Here is a 19,360-nt window from a genome sequence, read left to right as displayed (position 1 = left end):
CGAGGCGCGAGTGCGACGTCCCCGCATGATTGCGGCACTGGACTCCGCTGTCGCTCTGACACAGACTGTAGGAGCTGATTTCAAAATTTCTGGGTCGGCAGAAAGCCTGGTCTAGCAGCTTCCTGGCACTATTGTAGTCCTCCAATTCCTGTTAACTGTTTTTTTTTTTTTTTTTTTGGTAAGGCTACCAAAAGCCTCCATGGGCCGCTATGAGTCGGAACCAATTGGTTGGCACACTACGGGGTTGGTTTGGGAAGGTTGGAGGTTTCAGTCTACGCTGCGGTGCCTGGGAAGAAAGGCCTGGCGATCTACTTCTGGAAAAACATTAGCCACTAAAAACCGAATGTGGAGCATGGTGGTACTCTGACACACACAGGCCACCATGGGTGGAAATCAACTCAACAGCAACTGGAAAAGGGTTGGATACAAGTTTTGAGAACTGGGGAGAAATGATTCTGTGACTCACATGTGACCAATGATTTGCTGCACCTAAGCAGTAGGGTAAATTGGATTTATGTAGATATATCTTACAATTACTCAGGTAGGCTATGAACTCTTGCCCTGGAAGAAAACCTGAAAATCATGTCCTCTCAGCCTACACTTATTTAAGGAATCTGAGACCCTTATTCTTAAACCCATTGTCACATAGATAGTGGCAGAACCATGATTAAAATCCTCATGTCTTAACTCTTATTCCAGTGTTGGTTCCCCCATAGCTGCTTTCTGTAGACTTTACTGAATAGGGTATGAATTACTGGAAGTCGACGCTAACTCAGTGAATTTAATTTAGGTAAGCATCTACAAATTACTTGTCACCTAGGGATTTGGATTTTAAACTTTACTTTTGTTGGGTCTTAACACAAAGAAACTTCAAAACTCCTGAGGAATTCCTTGAGGAGCGTTTAGGAATAACAGACTTGAGGGGAAAATCTTTCCCACCAAACAAGCCTTCCCTCACTTAACCAATTTTGTCAGAGGTTTATTATCTCAAGATCCCTGTAACTTTGAGCCCTGAGAGTCATCCTAGACTTCTTCCCTTTCCTTGTTGCCCTAATCAAGATGAATCCTACGGATTGTTTTTTTTTTTGTTGTTGTCTCAGACATTTCCCTTTGTTTCCTGTATTAGTTTCCTAAGGCTGACGTAGCAAAGTACTACATACAGGTGGCTTATAAGAACAGAAGTTTATTCTGGAGCCCAGTAGTGTGAATTCAGGGTGTCGGCAGGACCCAAGTTCTCTCAGAAGTCTTTAGTGGAATATCCTTTCTTGTCTCTCCTGGCTTCTGGCAGTCCCAGACTTTTCTTGGCTTGCGGCTGCAGCATAACTCTGTTGTCACATGGTGATTTTTCCTCTTTCTGTTGCTCCTGTCTCTTCTATAAGCACACCACTCAGATTGTATTAGGACCCACCCTATTTCAGTATGGTCTCATATTAATCGATAACACCTTTAAACCCCCTTTTTCCAAACAAGGTCACATTCACAGGTACTAGGAGTTAGGACTTCAATATCTCTTTGAAGGCCACTAGTCAATCCACAGAGCCCTCGTGGTGGAGTGGTTACAAGCTGTGCTGCTAACCAGAAGGTCTGCAATTCAAATCCACCAGCTGCTCCTTGGAAACCCTAGTGGGGAGTTCTACTCTGTCCTCTAGGTTTGATATGGGTTGGAATTGACTCGATGGCAGTGGATTTGGTTTTCTTGTTTTGTTTTATAACTAGCAAGTCCACTCCTATGTGTGCATATACCCCCAGAGATTTCTAACAAGTTCCCAGGTGATGCTGATGCTTCGCAAAGTACTTTCCTAGAACAGGATTTTTCAACCTCCACACTATTGACATTTTAGGCCGTATACTTCTCTGTTGTGTGTGGGTGTGGGTGAGTGGGGAGGAGCTGTCCTGTGTAATGTAGGATGTTTAGCAGCATCCCTGGCTTCTACCCACTAGAAACCAGTAACACCCCCCCCACCCTGTGACGACCAAAAATGTTTGCAGACATCGCCAAATAGTAACATTGCTCCCAGCTGAGAAACACTGCCCTAGAGAAAGTCTTGCTTATGTACACTAGAAGGTATTTCCAAGTATTTGTGGCAGCTTCATAGCAAAAATATGAAAACAAGCCATATATCCAACAGGTACATTCACATCACAGACTATCATACAACAGTAAAGAATGAACTGTAGCTATACACTGTATGGGTAAGAGAAAAAGTCTTATATGACCTTTATGGAAACCCTGGTGGGGGAGTGGTTAAGAGCTATAACTGCTAACCAAAAGGTTGGCAGTTCAGATCCACCAGGCACTCCTTGGAAACCCTACCGGGCAGTTCTATTTTGTCCTATAGGGTTGCTACGAGTCGGAATCGACTTGACAGCAATGTGGTGTTGTTTTTTTTTTTTAACGCAACCCTTAAGGAATAATGCCTGTTTAATAGAACTTTAAAGCAAAGAAAACTAAACCTATTGGGTAAGTATTCCTATATATGTGGTTAAACTATCCAGGAAAGTAGGGTGATAGCATCATGGTTAACTCCTAGGTAAAAGTCATGCAGGTGGAACCCTTTTTGGTAGGTAGCAGAGATGAGTTCCACAGCCACACTGCATCTATGAAGACAGGGGTTTTTGGGGGATGGTCCTGGCCAGCAATATCAGCATCTCCTGGGAACCTGTTACAAATGCAAATTCCCATGCCCCAGCCCAGACCTGCTGAACCAGAAACTGTAAAGGTAGAGCCCAGCAATCTGTGTTTCACAAGCTCTCCATGTAATTCGGATACAGTACACAGTTTGCGAGACACTTCCTTAGGGAACAGGCTTTACTGAGGAAAGGAGAGGCTTACAAAGCCAAAGAAAGGCACAAGTTCCCCCATTCCTCCCTCATCCCAAGAGGAAGCACTGTCCTTGGAGGAACTCTGTCCCATTTTCATATTCCCTTCTTACAGAACAAACAAGAAAGAAAACTTGCCCGTAGGGAAACTACTGGGGCACCAGGCAGTCTCCAGCTAGGTGCCGCCTATCTATAGAAGTTGTCACAGAAAGTCAGCGGCTCAATATCTGGAGACCTTGGGTCACAAGGAAAACTACAGTTGGAGAGAGAAAGGACCAGACCCATGGGAAGCTGAGTACCAGTTCATCCCCCCTGCCCCCACCACTGGGAGAATGGAGGTCCAAGTCCATGGCTCGTTGCCTAGGAAAACCCAGAGAGAACACCCAATTACTTTTGGTTGATTCAAAGCTTGTGACCAGAGAGCATCAAAGAAATTGGCAAGTTTCTTCCCCCCTCTCCAATTTTGGGTGACAGGTTTGTTCATTTTATTCTCATGATTCATAAACATACAAATATATTATTTTATATATAAAAATATTACAGAATTAAAGTGAAATTTTATTAACAAACTCTTTAGTATAGGAGGGTCCTTATTTTCTCCTTGAGTATAATGAAGTTCTTAGGGAGTGAAAATATACATTATGAAGCAAAAATTAAATCTGATTTGTTATTCTTAACCTAAAATTAATTATCTAACATAATTTTATTTATTTTTGATGGTCAAATTTGGCCACTTGGAAAAGTTGATTTATTTTTTAAGGTCAAGTGATGAGATCTTTATTTATTTATTTTTTTAATTATTGGGTTTCTGGTGAAAGCTTACACAGCAAATTAGGTTCCCATTTAATAATTCCTATACATATTGCTCAGTGACACTGGTTACATTTTCCACATCCTGTCAACCTCGTTATTTCTAATTTCTATGTCTTTCAGTGCCACTCCAGAACTTTTAAAAGAGTGCTTCTTTCTGGAGACAAAATGATTTAGGCCCAACTTGAAATTTTTTTTCTTTCTTTTCCTCTCCAAGAAATGGAATCAGTCACTGTCTGAGAATCTTTAGCTGTTTTTAGTAGAGAGTGGATTTCAAGACTAAAGTCTAGGCACTAGGTTTAAATACATTAGTTATTTTACTATTTTAAATTTGGGATTTAGGAAAAGACAATGTGGTTTACAAGTAGACAGGCATATACAGAACTCATGTAAAGAGTATGAAGTGACCCTGTATTCTTAGATTTACATTTACAGTGTATAGATCTTGATGATTTTTTCTATTAGACTTTTAGCACAATACCAGTTATTTTAACATAAAGAACAGCATCTTAATTTACTTTTAAGTAGAACAGCTATTATTAAAGTAGAATTTTACATGACTAATAAGAGGAGAATATAAACATAAAGTTATGTTTTGGTTTTGTCCACAATTTTTTTTTTTAACATTTTATAACTGAGTTTAGTTTAAATTTGTTTTTATATAAATACAGATGCTTATTACTATATTAAACTTTCTTATTGTATTTTGGATGAGGGTTTACAGAGCAAATTAGTTCCTCATTAAACAATACACATATTGTTTTGTGACACTGGTTGCCACCCCCACATGTCAACACTCTCCCCTTCTTGACCTTGGGTTCCCCGTTGCCAGCTTTCCTGTCCCCTCCTACCATATCGTCCTTGCCCCTGAGATGGTGTGCCCATTTAGTCTCACTCTGTTTTATGGGCCTGTCTAATCTTTGGCTGAAGGGTGAACCTCAGGAGTGACTTTATTACTGAACTATAACAGTGTACAGGGGCCATACTCTTGGGGTTTCTCCAGTCTCTGTAAGGCCGGTAAGTCTGGTCTTTTTTTTTTTAATGTTAGAATTTTGTTCTACATTTTTCTCCAGCTCTGTCTGGGACCCTCTACTGTGATTCCTGTCAGAGCAGTTGGTGGTGGTAGCCGGGCACCCTCTAGATATACTGGACTCAGTCTGGTGGAGGCTATAGTACTTGCTGTCCATTAGTGCTTTGGAATAATCTTTGCTTTGTGTGTTTGGTTTTCTTCATTCTCCCTTGCTCCACACAGGGTGGGACCAGTGGAGTATCTTAGATGGCCACTCACAGGCTTTGAAGATCCCAGACGGTACTCACCAAAGTAGAACGTAGAACATTTCCATTATGAACTACGTTACTCCAATTGAGCTAGATGTTCCCTGAGACCGTGGTCACCAGCCCTCAGCCCAGTAATTCAGTTCCTCAGGGAGTTTAGATGTGTCTATGGAGCGTCCATGACCTTGCCTTGTACAAGTTTGCTGGCTTCCCCAGTACTGTGTACTGTTTTACCCTCACCATAGTAACTACTTATCTATTGTCTACTTAGTATTTTTCCCTCCCCTCCCCTCCCTTGTAACCACCAAAGAGTCTTTCTTTTCATGTATGAAGTATAATATTAAACTTTTAAAGTTCTGAGATTTATTAAGTATCAGTAGATTAATATCAAAATATATTAGTGACATAGTATTACCCAATAAACAAGAATCAGATATTGTAGTTACAAATCAAGCTGACAGTATGTTTAATAAAATATTCTCCCTGTTCTTATCTTGATTACCTTACCTTGATTGCCTTCATAATGATCTGGAAGACCAAGTTAAAATTTGGAATTCTCAGTCAGCTTTGAGTTTCATGCAGGACCATGGCAGAGGAAACAGCCTGTCCTTGGGCACAGAGGTGTGGACGCCAGGAGAACAGGCTGCTCTCAGGAAGACTAATCAGACAAAAGACACTTTCAGCTCCTAGAAATGGCTCAGGGCTGGTGGGCACGGAACTGTCATATTCAGGGTAGCCAAACCAGTATGGAAAAGGGGACACGAGGTCTGGGTAGTACATTGCCTTCACCCACAGCTTCCCTGCCCCTTGGAGGGGGTGCAGCAGGAAAACGGTCACAGGCCTAAAGCAGGGGCCTCAGGGTCTAAGGTCGGGAATGTTAACATCTTTTCATGCTAAAATCTTTTTTTTTTTTCCCCCTAAGTCCTTGCTGTGAAAATTTGGTTCTTCAACTTTGTGTCTGGAGTCAGGCAAATTTTGGTTAGAATCCCAACTCTAACTTTTCTTAGCTGTATGTCCCTGGGCAAGTTTCTCACCCCCGAACCTTTATTTCCTCATCTGTAAAATGAAGGCAATAATATCTATTTGTAGGATATCAAGAGGGTTACATCATTCCGTGTAAAGGACTCAATGTTACTATTTCGTTCAGACAATTTAGTAGATCCAATGCTTTCCTCTTGTATTTACCCATAAGCATTTCTCTGATCCACATTCTGGACATGAAATGGCTTTCTGTCTAGCTGAGGATAGAAACAAGGTTTTTAAAACTGAATGCCAACTTTGACAACTATACCCATGATAGGGAACACAAATCCAATCAATCTCCAAATCTTAAATATCTCTCAAACACATTCACTTTTCAGTGACTCACTTGACTATCATTACTTTGATGCTCTAATGGTGCCATATTTGGTCACTGGAAATCCCTTTAAACTCATTCCTGTGTCTTTTAACATGTGCTTACAATTCTCTTCTTAGGGTTTTGACTATTTAAGTGCATAATCTCTGAAACATGTTTTTATTGGTAACATTTACCTAAAAATCACCTAGAAAAGATTGAACTTTTCTTCAAATATCACAGTTCTTCCCATGTAAGCTCGTACAATAATGTTGATTTAATTAAGAAATATGAGGTATAACAAGTAATTCTAATTATTTCTACCTTTTTTTTTTTTAAGAATAAGTCTTTGTGATTTCCAGGGCCCTTCTGGGAAAACCCAAAGATGGTTTAAGTCTAAAAGACATCTTGGAAAACATCTTCTTCATAATTTAGGGTTTGATAATAGGAAAGTATAATCAAAGAAGTTATTGTTATGGGTCAAATTGTGTCCTTCCCAAATATGTGTTGAAAGCCTAATCCCTATATTTGTGGAGCTGATGTCAGATGGATTTTGGCTGAAAGCAGAGAATACCAGAAAGATGTTTACCTGTGTTTTATTGACTATGCTAAAGCATTCAACTGTGTGAATCATAACAAATTATGGATAACATTGTGAAGAACAGGAATTCCAGAACGATTAATTGTGCTCATGAGAAACCTGTACATAGACCAAGAGGCAGCTGTTTGAACAGAACGAGGGTGGCTGAAAATTAGGAAAAGTGTGTGCTAAGGCTGTATCCTTTCACCATAGTTATTCTATCTGTATGCTGAGCAAATAATCTGAGAAGCTGGTCTATATGAGGAAAAACAGGGCATCAGGATTACAGGAAGACTCTTTAACATCCCACATTATGCAGGTGACACAACCTTGCTTGCTGAAAGTGAAGAGGACTTGAAGCACTTACTGATGAAGATCAAAGACTTCAGCCTTCAGTATGGATTACACCTCAATTTAAACAAAAATCCTCACAACAGGACCAGTAAGCAATATCATGATAAATGGAGAAAAGACTGAAGTTATCAAGGATTTCATTTTACTTGGATCCATAAACAATGCCCATGGAAACGGCGGTCAAGAAATCAAACAACATATTGCACTGGGCAAATCTGCTGCAAAGATCTCTTTAAAGTGTTAAAAAGGCAAAAGTGTCACTTGAGAACTAAGGTGTGCCTGACCCAAGCTATGGTATTTTTAGTCCCCTCGTACACATGCAAATGCTGGACCATGAATAAGGAAGACCGCAGAGAATTGATGTCTTTCTGGTATTGGCAAAGAATATTGAATATATCATGTACCACCTGAAGAATAAACAAATCTGTCTTGGAAGAAGTATAGCTAGAATGCTCCTTAGAAGCAAGGAGGGCAAGACTTCATCTTACATACTTTGGACATGTTGTCAGGAGGGACCAGTCCCTGAAGAACATGATGCTTAGTAAAGTTGAGGGGCAACAAAAAAAAGGAAGACCCTCAACGAGATGGATTGACACAGTGGCTGCAACAATGGGCTCAAACATAGCAACAATTCTGAGGATGGCACAGGACTGGGCAGTGTTTCATTCTGTTGTACGTACAGGGTTACTCTAAGTCGGAGCTGACTGGATGGCACCTAACAAAAACAACATACCTACGGATGTAATCCTTTTTGGAAATATGGTGTTTTGTGTTATGTTAATTAGGTCATACCAGCGTAGGGTGGATTATCAGCCTAATCATTTCTGAGTTATAAAAAAGCAGAGTAGACATAAGAGACACACATGGGGAACACAGATGCCACATAAGGATCTCCAAGGAACCAGGGCTACTGGCAAGGAAAGAAATCGATACAGCTGAGACCCTGATTTGGACTTTTATACTACAAAACTGTGAGAAAATAAATTTCTGTTCTTTATAGCCACCCGCTTGTGGTGTTTGTGTTACAGCACCACTAGGAAGGCAGGGCCTTCCACTTTTTCCTTGATTTAGTTTGCAAATCAGATGGCAACATTTTTGGAGAAGATAGGTCTAGCCTGAAAGGATGAATCACATTTGATCTGAACTAATTCACATTTGGTTTTGGAAGACCTCACCCCCCGGATGAAAAGAGCAACATGAGCCACTTCTCCTGCTTGCTTTTGGATGTTTTGTGAGAAAATTATGTCTGAAACAGTGATAGGCATCTTGCAATCATGAGTTAAGAGAATTACAAAGAAACCAAACCCATACAGTTTCCTGACACTGAACTGAATTAATCAATCCTGGCACAGTCTCTCTTCAAACTTTATTTTATGTGAAATAATAAATGTCTATTGTTGTAGCCACATTTGTTTGAATATTCTAAATGCATTTTGACACAGGTTTAATGATTCACTTTTGGGTTTTTTTTTTTTTTGGCCTACTTGAGCTATCATTTTCTGATGGAAATTTGTTCAAAAATCTCACATAATTGCTACTGATTTCTCCTGTAATACCATCTTCTGCTTTACACATACTGAGGCCCTATTATAAGCTTACATGTTCATAATTATTGTATCATTTTGATGGGCTGTTCCTTTTCTTACAAAATGTTCTTTCTTTTCTATTCTTTTTGCCTTTTTGTCTGATATGAACATTGCCATATATTGTTCTTTGATTAGTATTTTTCTGATACACCTTTTCCTATTTTTTACTTTTTTTTTAAATATGTTTTCGGATGACCAAAATACATGTTTATTGTTGATAATACCAACAAGAAAAATCACCCATACTTACACTACTCAAGGGTAGATAAACATCATTAATATTTTGACATGTTATGGATTGAATCGTGTCCCCCAAAAGTACGTGTTGGAATTGTAACCCCTCAACCTGTGGATGTAATCTCATTTGGGAATATGGTTTTGTTATGTTAATGAGGCCATATCAGTGTAGTGTGTCATAAACCTAATGACTATTGAGATATAAAACGAGAAGGTTAGACACAGAGAGAAAGCACAAATGGGATAATGGTAGCTGTCACATGGAGACAGTCAAGGCGCCGAGGAATGCGGGGTTACAGAAGCTGAGACAAGGACCTCACCTCAGAGCCAAGAGAGTGAGCCTTCCCCTAGAGCTGTGCCCTGAATTTGGACTTCTAGCCTCCTGAATTATGAGAAAATAAATTTCTATTCTTTAAAACCACCCACTTGTAGTATTTCTGTTGCAGCAGCACTAGATAACTAATCATGTCAGACTTTTAGAAACTCATCATTCTGTATATAACCTACCATTCCTCTAAACTTTTTTCACTTAACAATTAGATCGTTTTTTATACAATATGAAGTTTCAATTCTACAGTTTTCCATCATATAGATGGCCTTAAAAATAATTTAAACTATACAATCATTTAATATTTGGATTTTTCTATTTTTTAAAAAACTGTGATAAAATACACATAACAAAACATTTACTGTTTCAACATTTTTACTCATACTATTCACTGACATTAATCACATTAAGCATGTTGTGTAACTCTCACCACTACTGTTTTCAAATTCTTCCCTCACCCTTAACAGAAACTCAGAGCTCCTTAGGCAATAACCCCCATCTCCCCCTCCCACCTGCCCCTTGTAACCACTAATCAACTTTGGAAACTTACTAATGTAGGGACAGACAGAGAAAACAGAATAGAGCATAGAAGGGCACTCTTACATAAGCATCAAGTAAATTCAATAAAACGTAAAAGTTAAGAATATGAAATTTAGTAGTTTTCTCTGATATCTCCCCGCCCCAAGCCAAGATTCTCACACCTACTTGTCCTGATGAAAGTCAAGAACTTAAAAAGCAGTTGTTTTCTCTTTAAAAACTAGCTTTATTTAAAAGAATCTGAAGCAAAATAACACTATAGGAAAGAAATTGGGAATACATACTGTTCAAGAAAGCCTGCTATACATTATTTTTAGGAATAGTAGGTCTATAGACCGATAAACAACATTCCTTATACAATACACATGACACTTAACATTATCCCTGAAAACAATGGCCAACAATAACACCGACTGTTTGGACAGAGCACCTCTACTTGTCTAACTACTTACCTACAGAATAAAAAGCTAAAATGTGGAAGACAAACTAAACTCCTCCAATTTTAAATTCTAGCATGGTGTATAGGGAAGAAGGGAAAGGGATGAGAAGGGAAAATTTTTAAGAGTTAAATACCTCAAAAAGAAAAAGAATTGGATTATTACTATTTATAATGACTATCACAAAGTAATTAAAAATTGAGACTGTACTTAACACTTGGAAGCCCTTAAACAGTCAAACTATCCATTATCTACTATATCCAATCAGTTACCAAGCCAATTTTATTTCTCCGAAAATTGTAACCTGTACACTAGCCATGCAAAGAAAATAAACAATTTGGGGTAATCTAGTCATTTCATTCGTGTTTAATTTTCCACAAAGCAATTCATGAATCATTTACTATTAATACTTCTTTAAATATCTATGATTTAGTCAGAAACGGACCCAGTTCTGAAAGATTATGCATGAAAATACAAGACAAAAATAAACCCCTAACATGTAACACTAAATTTTAACACAAAAAATAGACCCATGAAAATATTGGGCACTAACGTCAACTGTAATGGGATCATGAAATAGTACAGTACCTGGCATTAAAAATGTTAAGAACCAAATCAGGTTTATTGCTATCTCAATCCTATCAATAGCAGACAATGAAATGTACAAAATATGCCACAACCATGTCTAAAATGCTGCTCTATAGAGATACCACTAATATAAAATAGGTAGCCATTTTGTAGCATACATCATTGATAGTAAGACCACACTAATTCAGGGTAGTTTGAATTGATATCTAAAAATTTGAATATTTTAGAGATATGCAGTTTAAGCACTCAAGTATTTTCTTCTTTCAAGCATATAATTTTAAATATACAAATTTGTACTGGCGTACTACCTAATATAGTTCCTTTGGGTATTTGTTTTAATGACTTAGTAAGAATGCTTTTTAGCTAGTATTCTAAAATAAATGCTTCTAAAAAGCTTTTAAAAATTGCCCTCGAGATCAAAACCTTGGTTATGAGTTTTATGAACAAATCCTTTCATCAGATAGTACAAAGCAAACACCATTCAAGTCCTTGTATCGATAATTACAAATCCTAAGTAAATTAGTGGAGTTTTATGCTATCCTAAGCATAAATTTATTTAGTAAGTAAAGATTTCTTATTCTGGTTATAAGGGAGTGAATGATTATCTTTTTTAATTGGAACACGTAAGTTTAAAGTCTAGTATATCGTTTTAATAGTAGAGGCTAAAAAAGAAAAAGAAAACATCCTAATATGCACTGTCCCTTAAGATATTAAGTTCTTATTAAATCATACCTGTAAGTGGAAGATCAAATTTTTAAGAAGTATTTATTGTGTTATGAATGCATGAATTGCTAACAGCAAATTTTGCCCTCTCATTTCAAAGACATCAGGCCATCTACTAATCCATAAATATTGATGTTTCACATACTTCATAGAGTAGCTTAAAACATACCAGCATAAGAAATAATTAGTATTACATAGTAATTTCCTTTGCCATAGGAATAAATGTTGGACAAAGTCTGGAAACATTTTGTTCCAATTTGAATTACAGTAATTTTGCCACAGACCACAGCACTAGTGCATGTGTTACCTCAGACATGCTCTAAAAACAAAACAAAAAATTACTGCAAAAATACATGTCACCAATGTGGAACACACTCAGATTTATATAAAAGTACTGAACTAATATCCCAAAAAGAGGTATATGTAAACAGTACATAAGGAAGAAATAGTTTTAATATGAAACAGTCATTTAAGTCACATACATCATGATAAGAAGCAGGACTTTCTTTTATAAAAGATAATATTTTAACTAACAAGCAACATCACCTACATCAACTAGAGAACAAGAAAGGTAAAGGTATTTAGAGTAAGTCCTAGTATAACAGCAAGTCACGTATTATGGACAAAACACAACAAAGATGAAGTTCATCCACTAGGTTTCATTACAGTTTTCAAGTGCATGCAGGCAGCCTCTGCTGTATTAATGCCTGGCTTATGGACAGCCACTTTCTTCCCTTCGTCTCCCCTGGACCACTTATCTTGGGACATGTTAATGCCATCCTAGCCAACTCGCTCCAGGGGTATCTCCAAACCCATCATTGTACCACCAAGAGGTGGCAAATGCACAGTTGACTTTTATACTGCTCTATGGGATTTTTTTACGGGATAGGTGGAGGAGAGAGAAAGGGGCAGTTACATAAAACTTGGGAGAAAACTGAGTTCAGAAGCAGAGGAAAGGAAGCTGTGAAAAGCCACAATTTGAAGGAAATTGGGAAGTAATCCCAAGACAGTATCAACTCACTAAAAATAATGCTTATCACAGTGCCTAGAATGTGGTAATATTGTCTGAAATATTAGATATTAAAGGTTCATTCTGAATAAAGTATTTTTTTAAAGAAATTTAATCCCACTTGCTTCACTAATTTCATTCACCTCTTAGTGAAAAATGCTTGCTTTTCTCTTAAAACCTGGCCAACCACTGCTACACAAAGAAACGAGAATTTGGCCGGAGGAAAGATAAGAAGTTTTGAAGTACAGAGAATCCAGGAGGGGAAAAGCAAGTCTGTTTATGAAGCATTCTGCTGGTGAATTTAGGGCAACTAGGAAACACACCAAAGAACTTAACCTTACACACCAGGAACAAGGAAAGACCTCTGCTTCTTTCTCTCTCTGACAGTGATGGGTTCCCTAAAGAAGACTGACACCTCGGAATGATACTATTGGTTAACTACATTATGGTTTAAATAAACTTTTAGGAGCGTCCCCAGGAATCTAATCATTTTATACAGAGTTCTAGACCACTATTTACAAATGAACTTTGGGAGACTGGATGATTTTAGTTAAATATTTTTAATTAAAAAAACCCAAAATAGCACAAATGTGCAGGCATATGGACCCTTTCTACACCAGCAAAAAAAAAATCCAAACTCTTCAGAGCTTCCTTAAACAAAATTATTGCTTATATACTCTCTTACTGTTAAACACAATTACTACAGTTTGCTGGACAGTAAGTATTAGCACTCAATATGCTCAAGACAAACATGTCTGAAAGAATTTAGATGAAAGATTCTTGCTAATTATTTTATTGGGGTGATAAAAATTGGCAGATTTCATGGTGACCTATACTATTAAGAGGTTTGGTTTGGTTTTGTTTTCCCTACCACTAGGCAGAGCTGGGAGTCTAATCAAAGAAAACAAACACTGAATTTCTTGATATAGTGTTTACCTATGAAGAATAAGCACTAGTACAAGACATTTTTCAGCTTTATTTACACAGCTTTCTAATTGGATAAGAATCATAACAGCAGTACTTTAAAGTATTTCACACAAAAGGAAAACACTGACCAAAGATCTAATTCTAAGCATTCTATCTGAAGAACATTTTATTTTCTTCTACAAGCTAAGCTATGTCAGTCTTAGTGAGCCCAGTAGCATCCAGAAGCAAGTGGGTCAGGGATTCTCCAGTGAGTGAACAAGCAGCTCTGAGAAAGGAACCAATGCTTTTACACTTCCTTCCCATAAGTAACCTGGCCTGGGTCAGGGAGCCTGGCTGCTGACAGCTAGTCAGGCTGAACTTTGGCAAAACCTGACAATGTAGGAGAAACTCCTATGATTTCCTGATCAGTCACTGTGTGTGTATGATTTTCTGTACATAAGGATTACACCAGAGCAGATGCAATGTTTCTGGAAGAGTATTCCACCTGTATGCGTTTCTTCCCACCGCTGCACAGTTTTAAAGTCAGGACAGCTCACTGCTTGTCCTAAGAAAACCATATCAATTTGTATAATGGCTTTGTTTGGGTCAAAGTGGGCAAATTAGCATTGGACCATTGTTACACTTCATCATTCTCCTACCAAAATGCATCTAGACAACTCTGACTTAGTGTCACGGAGAGACAAATGTGGAACTAGTAAGAAATTATTAACTTAAATGAATACAAACATTCATCAATTATGATGATATTTTGGCTAGGATTCATTGCCAGAATCAACTACGTGTTTTTCTTTTGAATATTTACAGATTCTTATTTAAGTAAGGTGCTTTGAGGGTCTAAACATGTGAATAAAAATTCACTTGTTTGTAAGTTTTTAAAAACTACTACGTGGAAATGGGAAATGAAAGAATCATATTGCAAACCAAGTATCTTTAGATTAGCTGGGAGCGGTTATTTCGTTTTCACAAAAACAGTTAACTACTGACACTGTAAGCAACATAAGGCTAAGACACTGCATAATCAACCTTAACAACGGCGCACAACTCAAGTACTATCACATGAAATGTTAACTCCTGAGAGCACTAGAAGGTCCTACTCACAGCATCTACTCTGCTCAGTCATAAGAAATCATGGTCTGATGCTAGGACTGGCACGCGGCATGCAGTGCATCGTTTCTTGAAAGTCAGCACTCACTGGAATTTCAAGAGAAAACAACTAGACCCCTACACATTTAAAAAATTACATATCTCTAACAAAAAATACAGCATTAGCAAAATGAGATCTTCAAGTATACTACTGAATATCATCAAATGTCAGTCAGCCAAATATACTGCATTTTAACCTACTTCAGCTGGTAAAGTTCACACACAAAGGAGTACCTAATATTAGAGTTCGTATCATTTTGTTTCCTAACATTGTAAAGATATATATTTCACGACTTTTGAAAATACTTTGTACTCACCTCTGACTAGTCAAGGGGGTAAATGGAGAAAACTATTATTATTACCTTGTACCATATGAAATTGCTGTTTTTGCAGGTCAAAATTAAAACACTGTATTTTAAAAAGTCAGTTTTACTCAAAATCAAAATATGCACCAGGAGCATTAACTTTTTTTCTCTAACAGGATATTAAATAGCATATTTCACTTTTATAAAATTCATAATTTGTTGGACTGTATAAATTGATCAAATTCTCCAGTTACTGCTTCTCAATTGGGGAGTGTGTTGTCTCTTAGAAAAAGCTACATATGATGATAAAGATGATATCCATTGGATGAAGGTCCGGTGACTACGGTGGACATGACATAATTTTATAAACCAGTTCAGTGGTATATGACATGCGAGGTCAAGTGCTGTAAGTAAAAGTGTTTAATGGAAAGACATTTTTAAATCAAATTTTTCAGGCGTCATTTTGATTTCTTGACAATATGCTGTTGCTGTCATTGTTTCAGATTTAAATAGCCATGAATTATCCCTTTCGCAGACCCCCATACACACGGTCTTCAGACCTTTTCGGGTTGCAGTGATAATGCTGGCGCATGTTTGGGAGCTTCATCAACCGCCAACCATTGTACAAACTGCGCATGTCTGGGAGCGTCAACAGCCAACCATTGTACAAACTGCGCATGTTCAGGAGCTTCAGCAACATCCAACCATTGTACAAACTGCGCATGTTCGGGAGCGTCATCAACAGCCAACCATTGTACAAACTGCGCATGTTCGTGAGCTTCATCAACAGCCAACCATGGTACAAACTGCGCATGTTCGGGAGCTTTAGCAACATCCAACCATTGTACAAACTGCGCATGTTCGGGAGCTTCATCAACATCCAACCATTGTATAAACTGCTGTCAGTTGTGATACAGTATCCTTTTTTTTTTTTTTTTTGGTCATAAGCTACGATCCACTTCAAAAATGGGTTTTTGCTGTTTAAAATCTTTTTTCGCTGTTTTGAATCTTAATGCGCACATCTCAAACTGTCTCCATTTTTTATCACTTCTCAAGAGGGTACTCTCTTGTCGATTTTGTACACTTCCTCCAAGTCACGACAGAAACTCCCAGGTCAGCTGCCAGGCTACGAACTGCGGTTTGTGAGTTAACCTTAACCTTGATCTTTGTTCAGAATGGATTCTGATTCCCTCTGAGGCTCATTTCTGAAAATCGGGTTCCAAACAAAAATTTTTAAACCACCACTGAGGAGTTTTTTGCTAGCAGGCCAAATTGATGTTTCTACCTGCCTTATTTGCAATATATCCTAGTTTAAAGTCATAAAAAAAGTATCCTCGATTCTTCTGGGGATACTTTCTTTTTTTCTATAAAAAATAGCTCAATAATCAAAGAAAATTGAAGGGCATAATCCTGTTATAATTCTAAATAGCACAACTGGAAACATACTTTACATCAACTCTACTAATTGTGTTCAATTTTCAAGTGACTGAATATTAGCAATTTCATGTGGTACAATCCACAAGTTAATCAATACTGAGCTTCTACTATATCCTAAGATCTGTCTCCTATCTGTACAAACAGATATCCTGGAAAGACTGACTTGGAAATATCAAAGTCACCAATTTCAAGGAATTATCTTGTGATTGACGTATCTGGTGTCATACACTAATATTTTTTAAACCATTCATTAAAAACATCCATGCTTCCCCTAATATTATAGCTATGCACATTTTGTTCTGAAAACGTGTTAAGTATATACTTGAAAAACGTTTCGAACTAAATGTTGAACATGACACCTTCAAAGTTCAGCAATGAAATATACATCTTTCAATGATTCTAACTTTTAAAAGTTAAAACTTGCCTACATTTGCTGGATATTATTTTGAAGCTTCAAGAGGCTTTTGTGTTTTATGATAAGCAACAACAACTAACACCTATCTGTATGGTGCTTTCTAAAGCACCCCCATATATATTATTCTCATTTACGAGAGCCAACAAAGACAATACAAAACTTGTCCTACTACTGAAGTGGAATATACATAAAAACTAAAAGATAAATCACCTCTGTGTGTGCATTTAAAAAAATAATGTAGAACGTTAAAATCCTGTGTCACCAAACCTCTGTAATCCGCCGGTGAGACGCTCGAGTTAATGCCTGTGTTTACGCATCACTGCCCACAGTGGGTGGACCAAACGTTTCTCTGGTGCGCATGAGCTGGACATCTTTGTCAGCCATACAGGTATCACAGCCCCACACTGCTGACGCTTCTGCAGTTAGGAGGCCATAAGCTGTTTCGGTCATTCCAGTGCAGATCCGATGAAACCATTTCTGACAAGAAGCCTCACATAAGATGGCATCTTGATCATCATTCACTTCATTTGTACAAATTCCACAAGGATACACTGGGTCAGAAGATGAATGGCCGTGGCGGCTTGGGTGGAGAGAGGATTTACTGCCTTTCTCGGTGGCACAGGCCTCGGCTGTGCCTCGAGCTTGTCGTGGCTTACTCTGTGTCCCATTTGCATGGTTGTTATTTGTGGCTTCAGCACTACTGGAACGGCTATTCTCTTGACTTACTGCATTGTTTCGATTAACATTTTTTAGTTCAATATTACTCTGATTCACTGTGTCATCCATATTTAAGTGAGGTGGATGAGCAGAGGAATTTTGATTCGTGTTTTTGGTTGCTCCTTGACTAAATTCTTGTTTTGGGGGTGGTGCTTTTGCTTGACCAAAATTGTTTGGGGGAGGAATAAAAGAATGATTAGATTCTAATGGGGAAGTAAAATTTGTATTATTTCCAGGGACAAAATTAGATGCCAAGTCAGGGTTAGATACTTGGCTTGCATTCTGTGGAGGAATCTGACCGAAGTTTTCAGCAGGATTTTGTCTAAAGTGTTGATTAGGCATGTTAACATTCTGACTTAGTGCATTATTATAAGATGGATTTCCAAAACTTGAATTATCATGTGGCCCGAAGTTAAAAGCATGAGGTCGATTAAAACCCATGCCCAGAGGGTTCTGAGGAAATGGGTGTGGCTGATTCCTGAGAGAGTAAGGACCACAGAACGGGGAAGACACTCGGGGGGGAACGTGAGGTGGCATTCTGAATGTGCTATAGCCTCCAAAGCCAGGATAACCAGGGCCAAGATACGGATTTGACGAAGGTAGTGGTTTATAGGAAATAGTATTATAGTTGTCATCAAACGGATTAGCAGCCACTAGATGGTCTGAGTTTGGATTTGGTGGTGGCGCATACTCAGACAATGGAGGAAAAGAAGGCCCCTGAAATGAGAAGGCAAAGTAAAACACATGGTTTTGATCAAAGAAGTCATTAACATTTTCCTGTTATCTTAACACCTATGAACCTGGTTTTGGTCAACTTTTCCTGCAATGTCACAGAAGTTTAATTCACTTGACCTCTCAAGTCCCATTCATGTTTATATTTAATTATACTTAATGATAAAAATATGTAAGTTTCTTTTAGGAAAGGGCATAAGATATGCTTTTCTGAGCACAATTCTATTTTTACTTAAAACCCCCAAATTATTTAGCTTTCCAAGACAGCTTTCTCATCATAATTTTTGTTTAACATGCTTGCCAATACTCTAGCATCTTTCACTTAAAATACTAAAACATTATAATCAAAGATAGGTAGTCATAAAATTAAATAACAATAAGCAGGATCTAAATTTTAACTTCAGGGTGAAGCTATGTAAAGTATTCCCAAAGCTGTAGCTCTCAGACTGGAAAAATAAACGGCCAGTTTTAGTCACCTGGTAAATTTAACAGATGGTGGCCAAAATGAAAAAAGAAAAAAAATGTAATCTGTACACATGTACTTATGCACAGCCTTTATCATAAGAAGAATGCTTCAAATTTACAGAGAATAAGAACATGAAAGCCTGAATCTGTAACTATTAGAGCCACGGGTTACACAAAGGATGTCTCCCCCACGACTGATTAACCAGCTACACATAATACTGAGTTACTATCACAGTGTAACATCATTTCAGGCTAAACGTGTTTTCAGGTATTTTTCAATCTTTTAATAGGATTACAGGCATTTCTGCTTTTTAAAAATCTACCCCTTAAATTAGTTTTAATAAGAAACACTTCAATATTTCTGCCCACATTTCCTTCTTCTTCCAGTATCTACTCCAGGCCAACTGGCCAGCAAAAGCTACTGGTTGCAAAGTTAAAAAATATATATATATAAATATTTTATATACATATTTGTATACATACATTATATATATATTTACATATATATATATATATAATCACTGCAGAATGCACTATTAGGTTCTGAATGATGATAGGAAATAAAACCTATAAGCAAATTTAAATTTACTTCATCAACC

The 19,360-nt window shown here is 37.6% G+C and overlaps 1 protein-coding gene across 1 annotated transcript in view; it reads right to left on the bottom strand.

Annotated features, from left to right (window-relative positions):
* Positions 1–215: 215 nt before the first annotated feature.
* PYGO1 (pygopus family PHD finger 1) overlaps positions 216–19,360 on the bottom strand; it is a 36,910-nt gene continuing 17,765 nt past the window's right edge. The window contains exon 3 of the mRNA XM_064267525.1: positions 216–18,281. Within this exon, the coding sequence (XP_064123595.1) occupies positions 17,157–18,281 (1,125 nt within the window). The 3' untranslated portion in view covers positions 216–17,156. The remainder of the gene's footprint in view (positions 18,282–19,360) is intronic.

Source organism: Loxodonta africana, chromosome 13 (genome assembly GCF_030014295.1).
Source record: "Loxodonta africana isolate mLoxAfr1 chromosome 13, mLoxAfr1.hap2, whole genome shotgun sequence".
Lineage (NCBI taxonomy): Eukaryota > Metazoa > Chordata > Mammalia > Proboscidea > Elephantidae > Loxodonta > Loxodonta africana.
The sequence above is the reverse complement of the archived record's forward strand: the minus strand, read 5'-3'. Positions and strand labels throughout refer to the sequence as shown.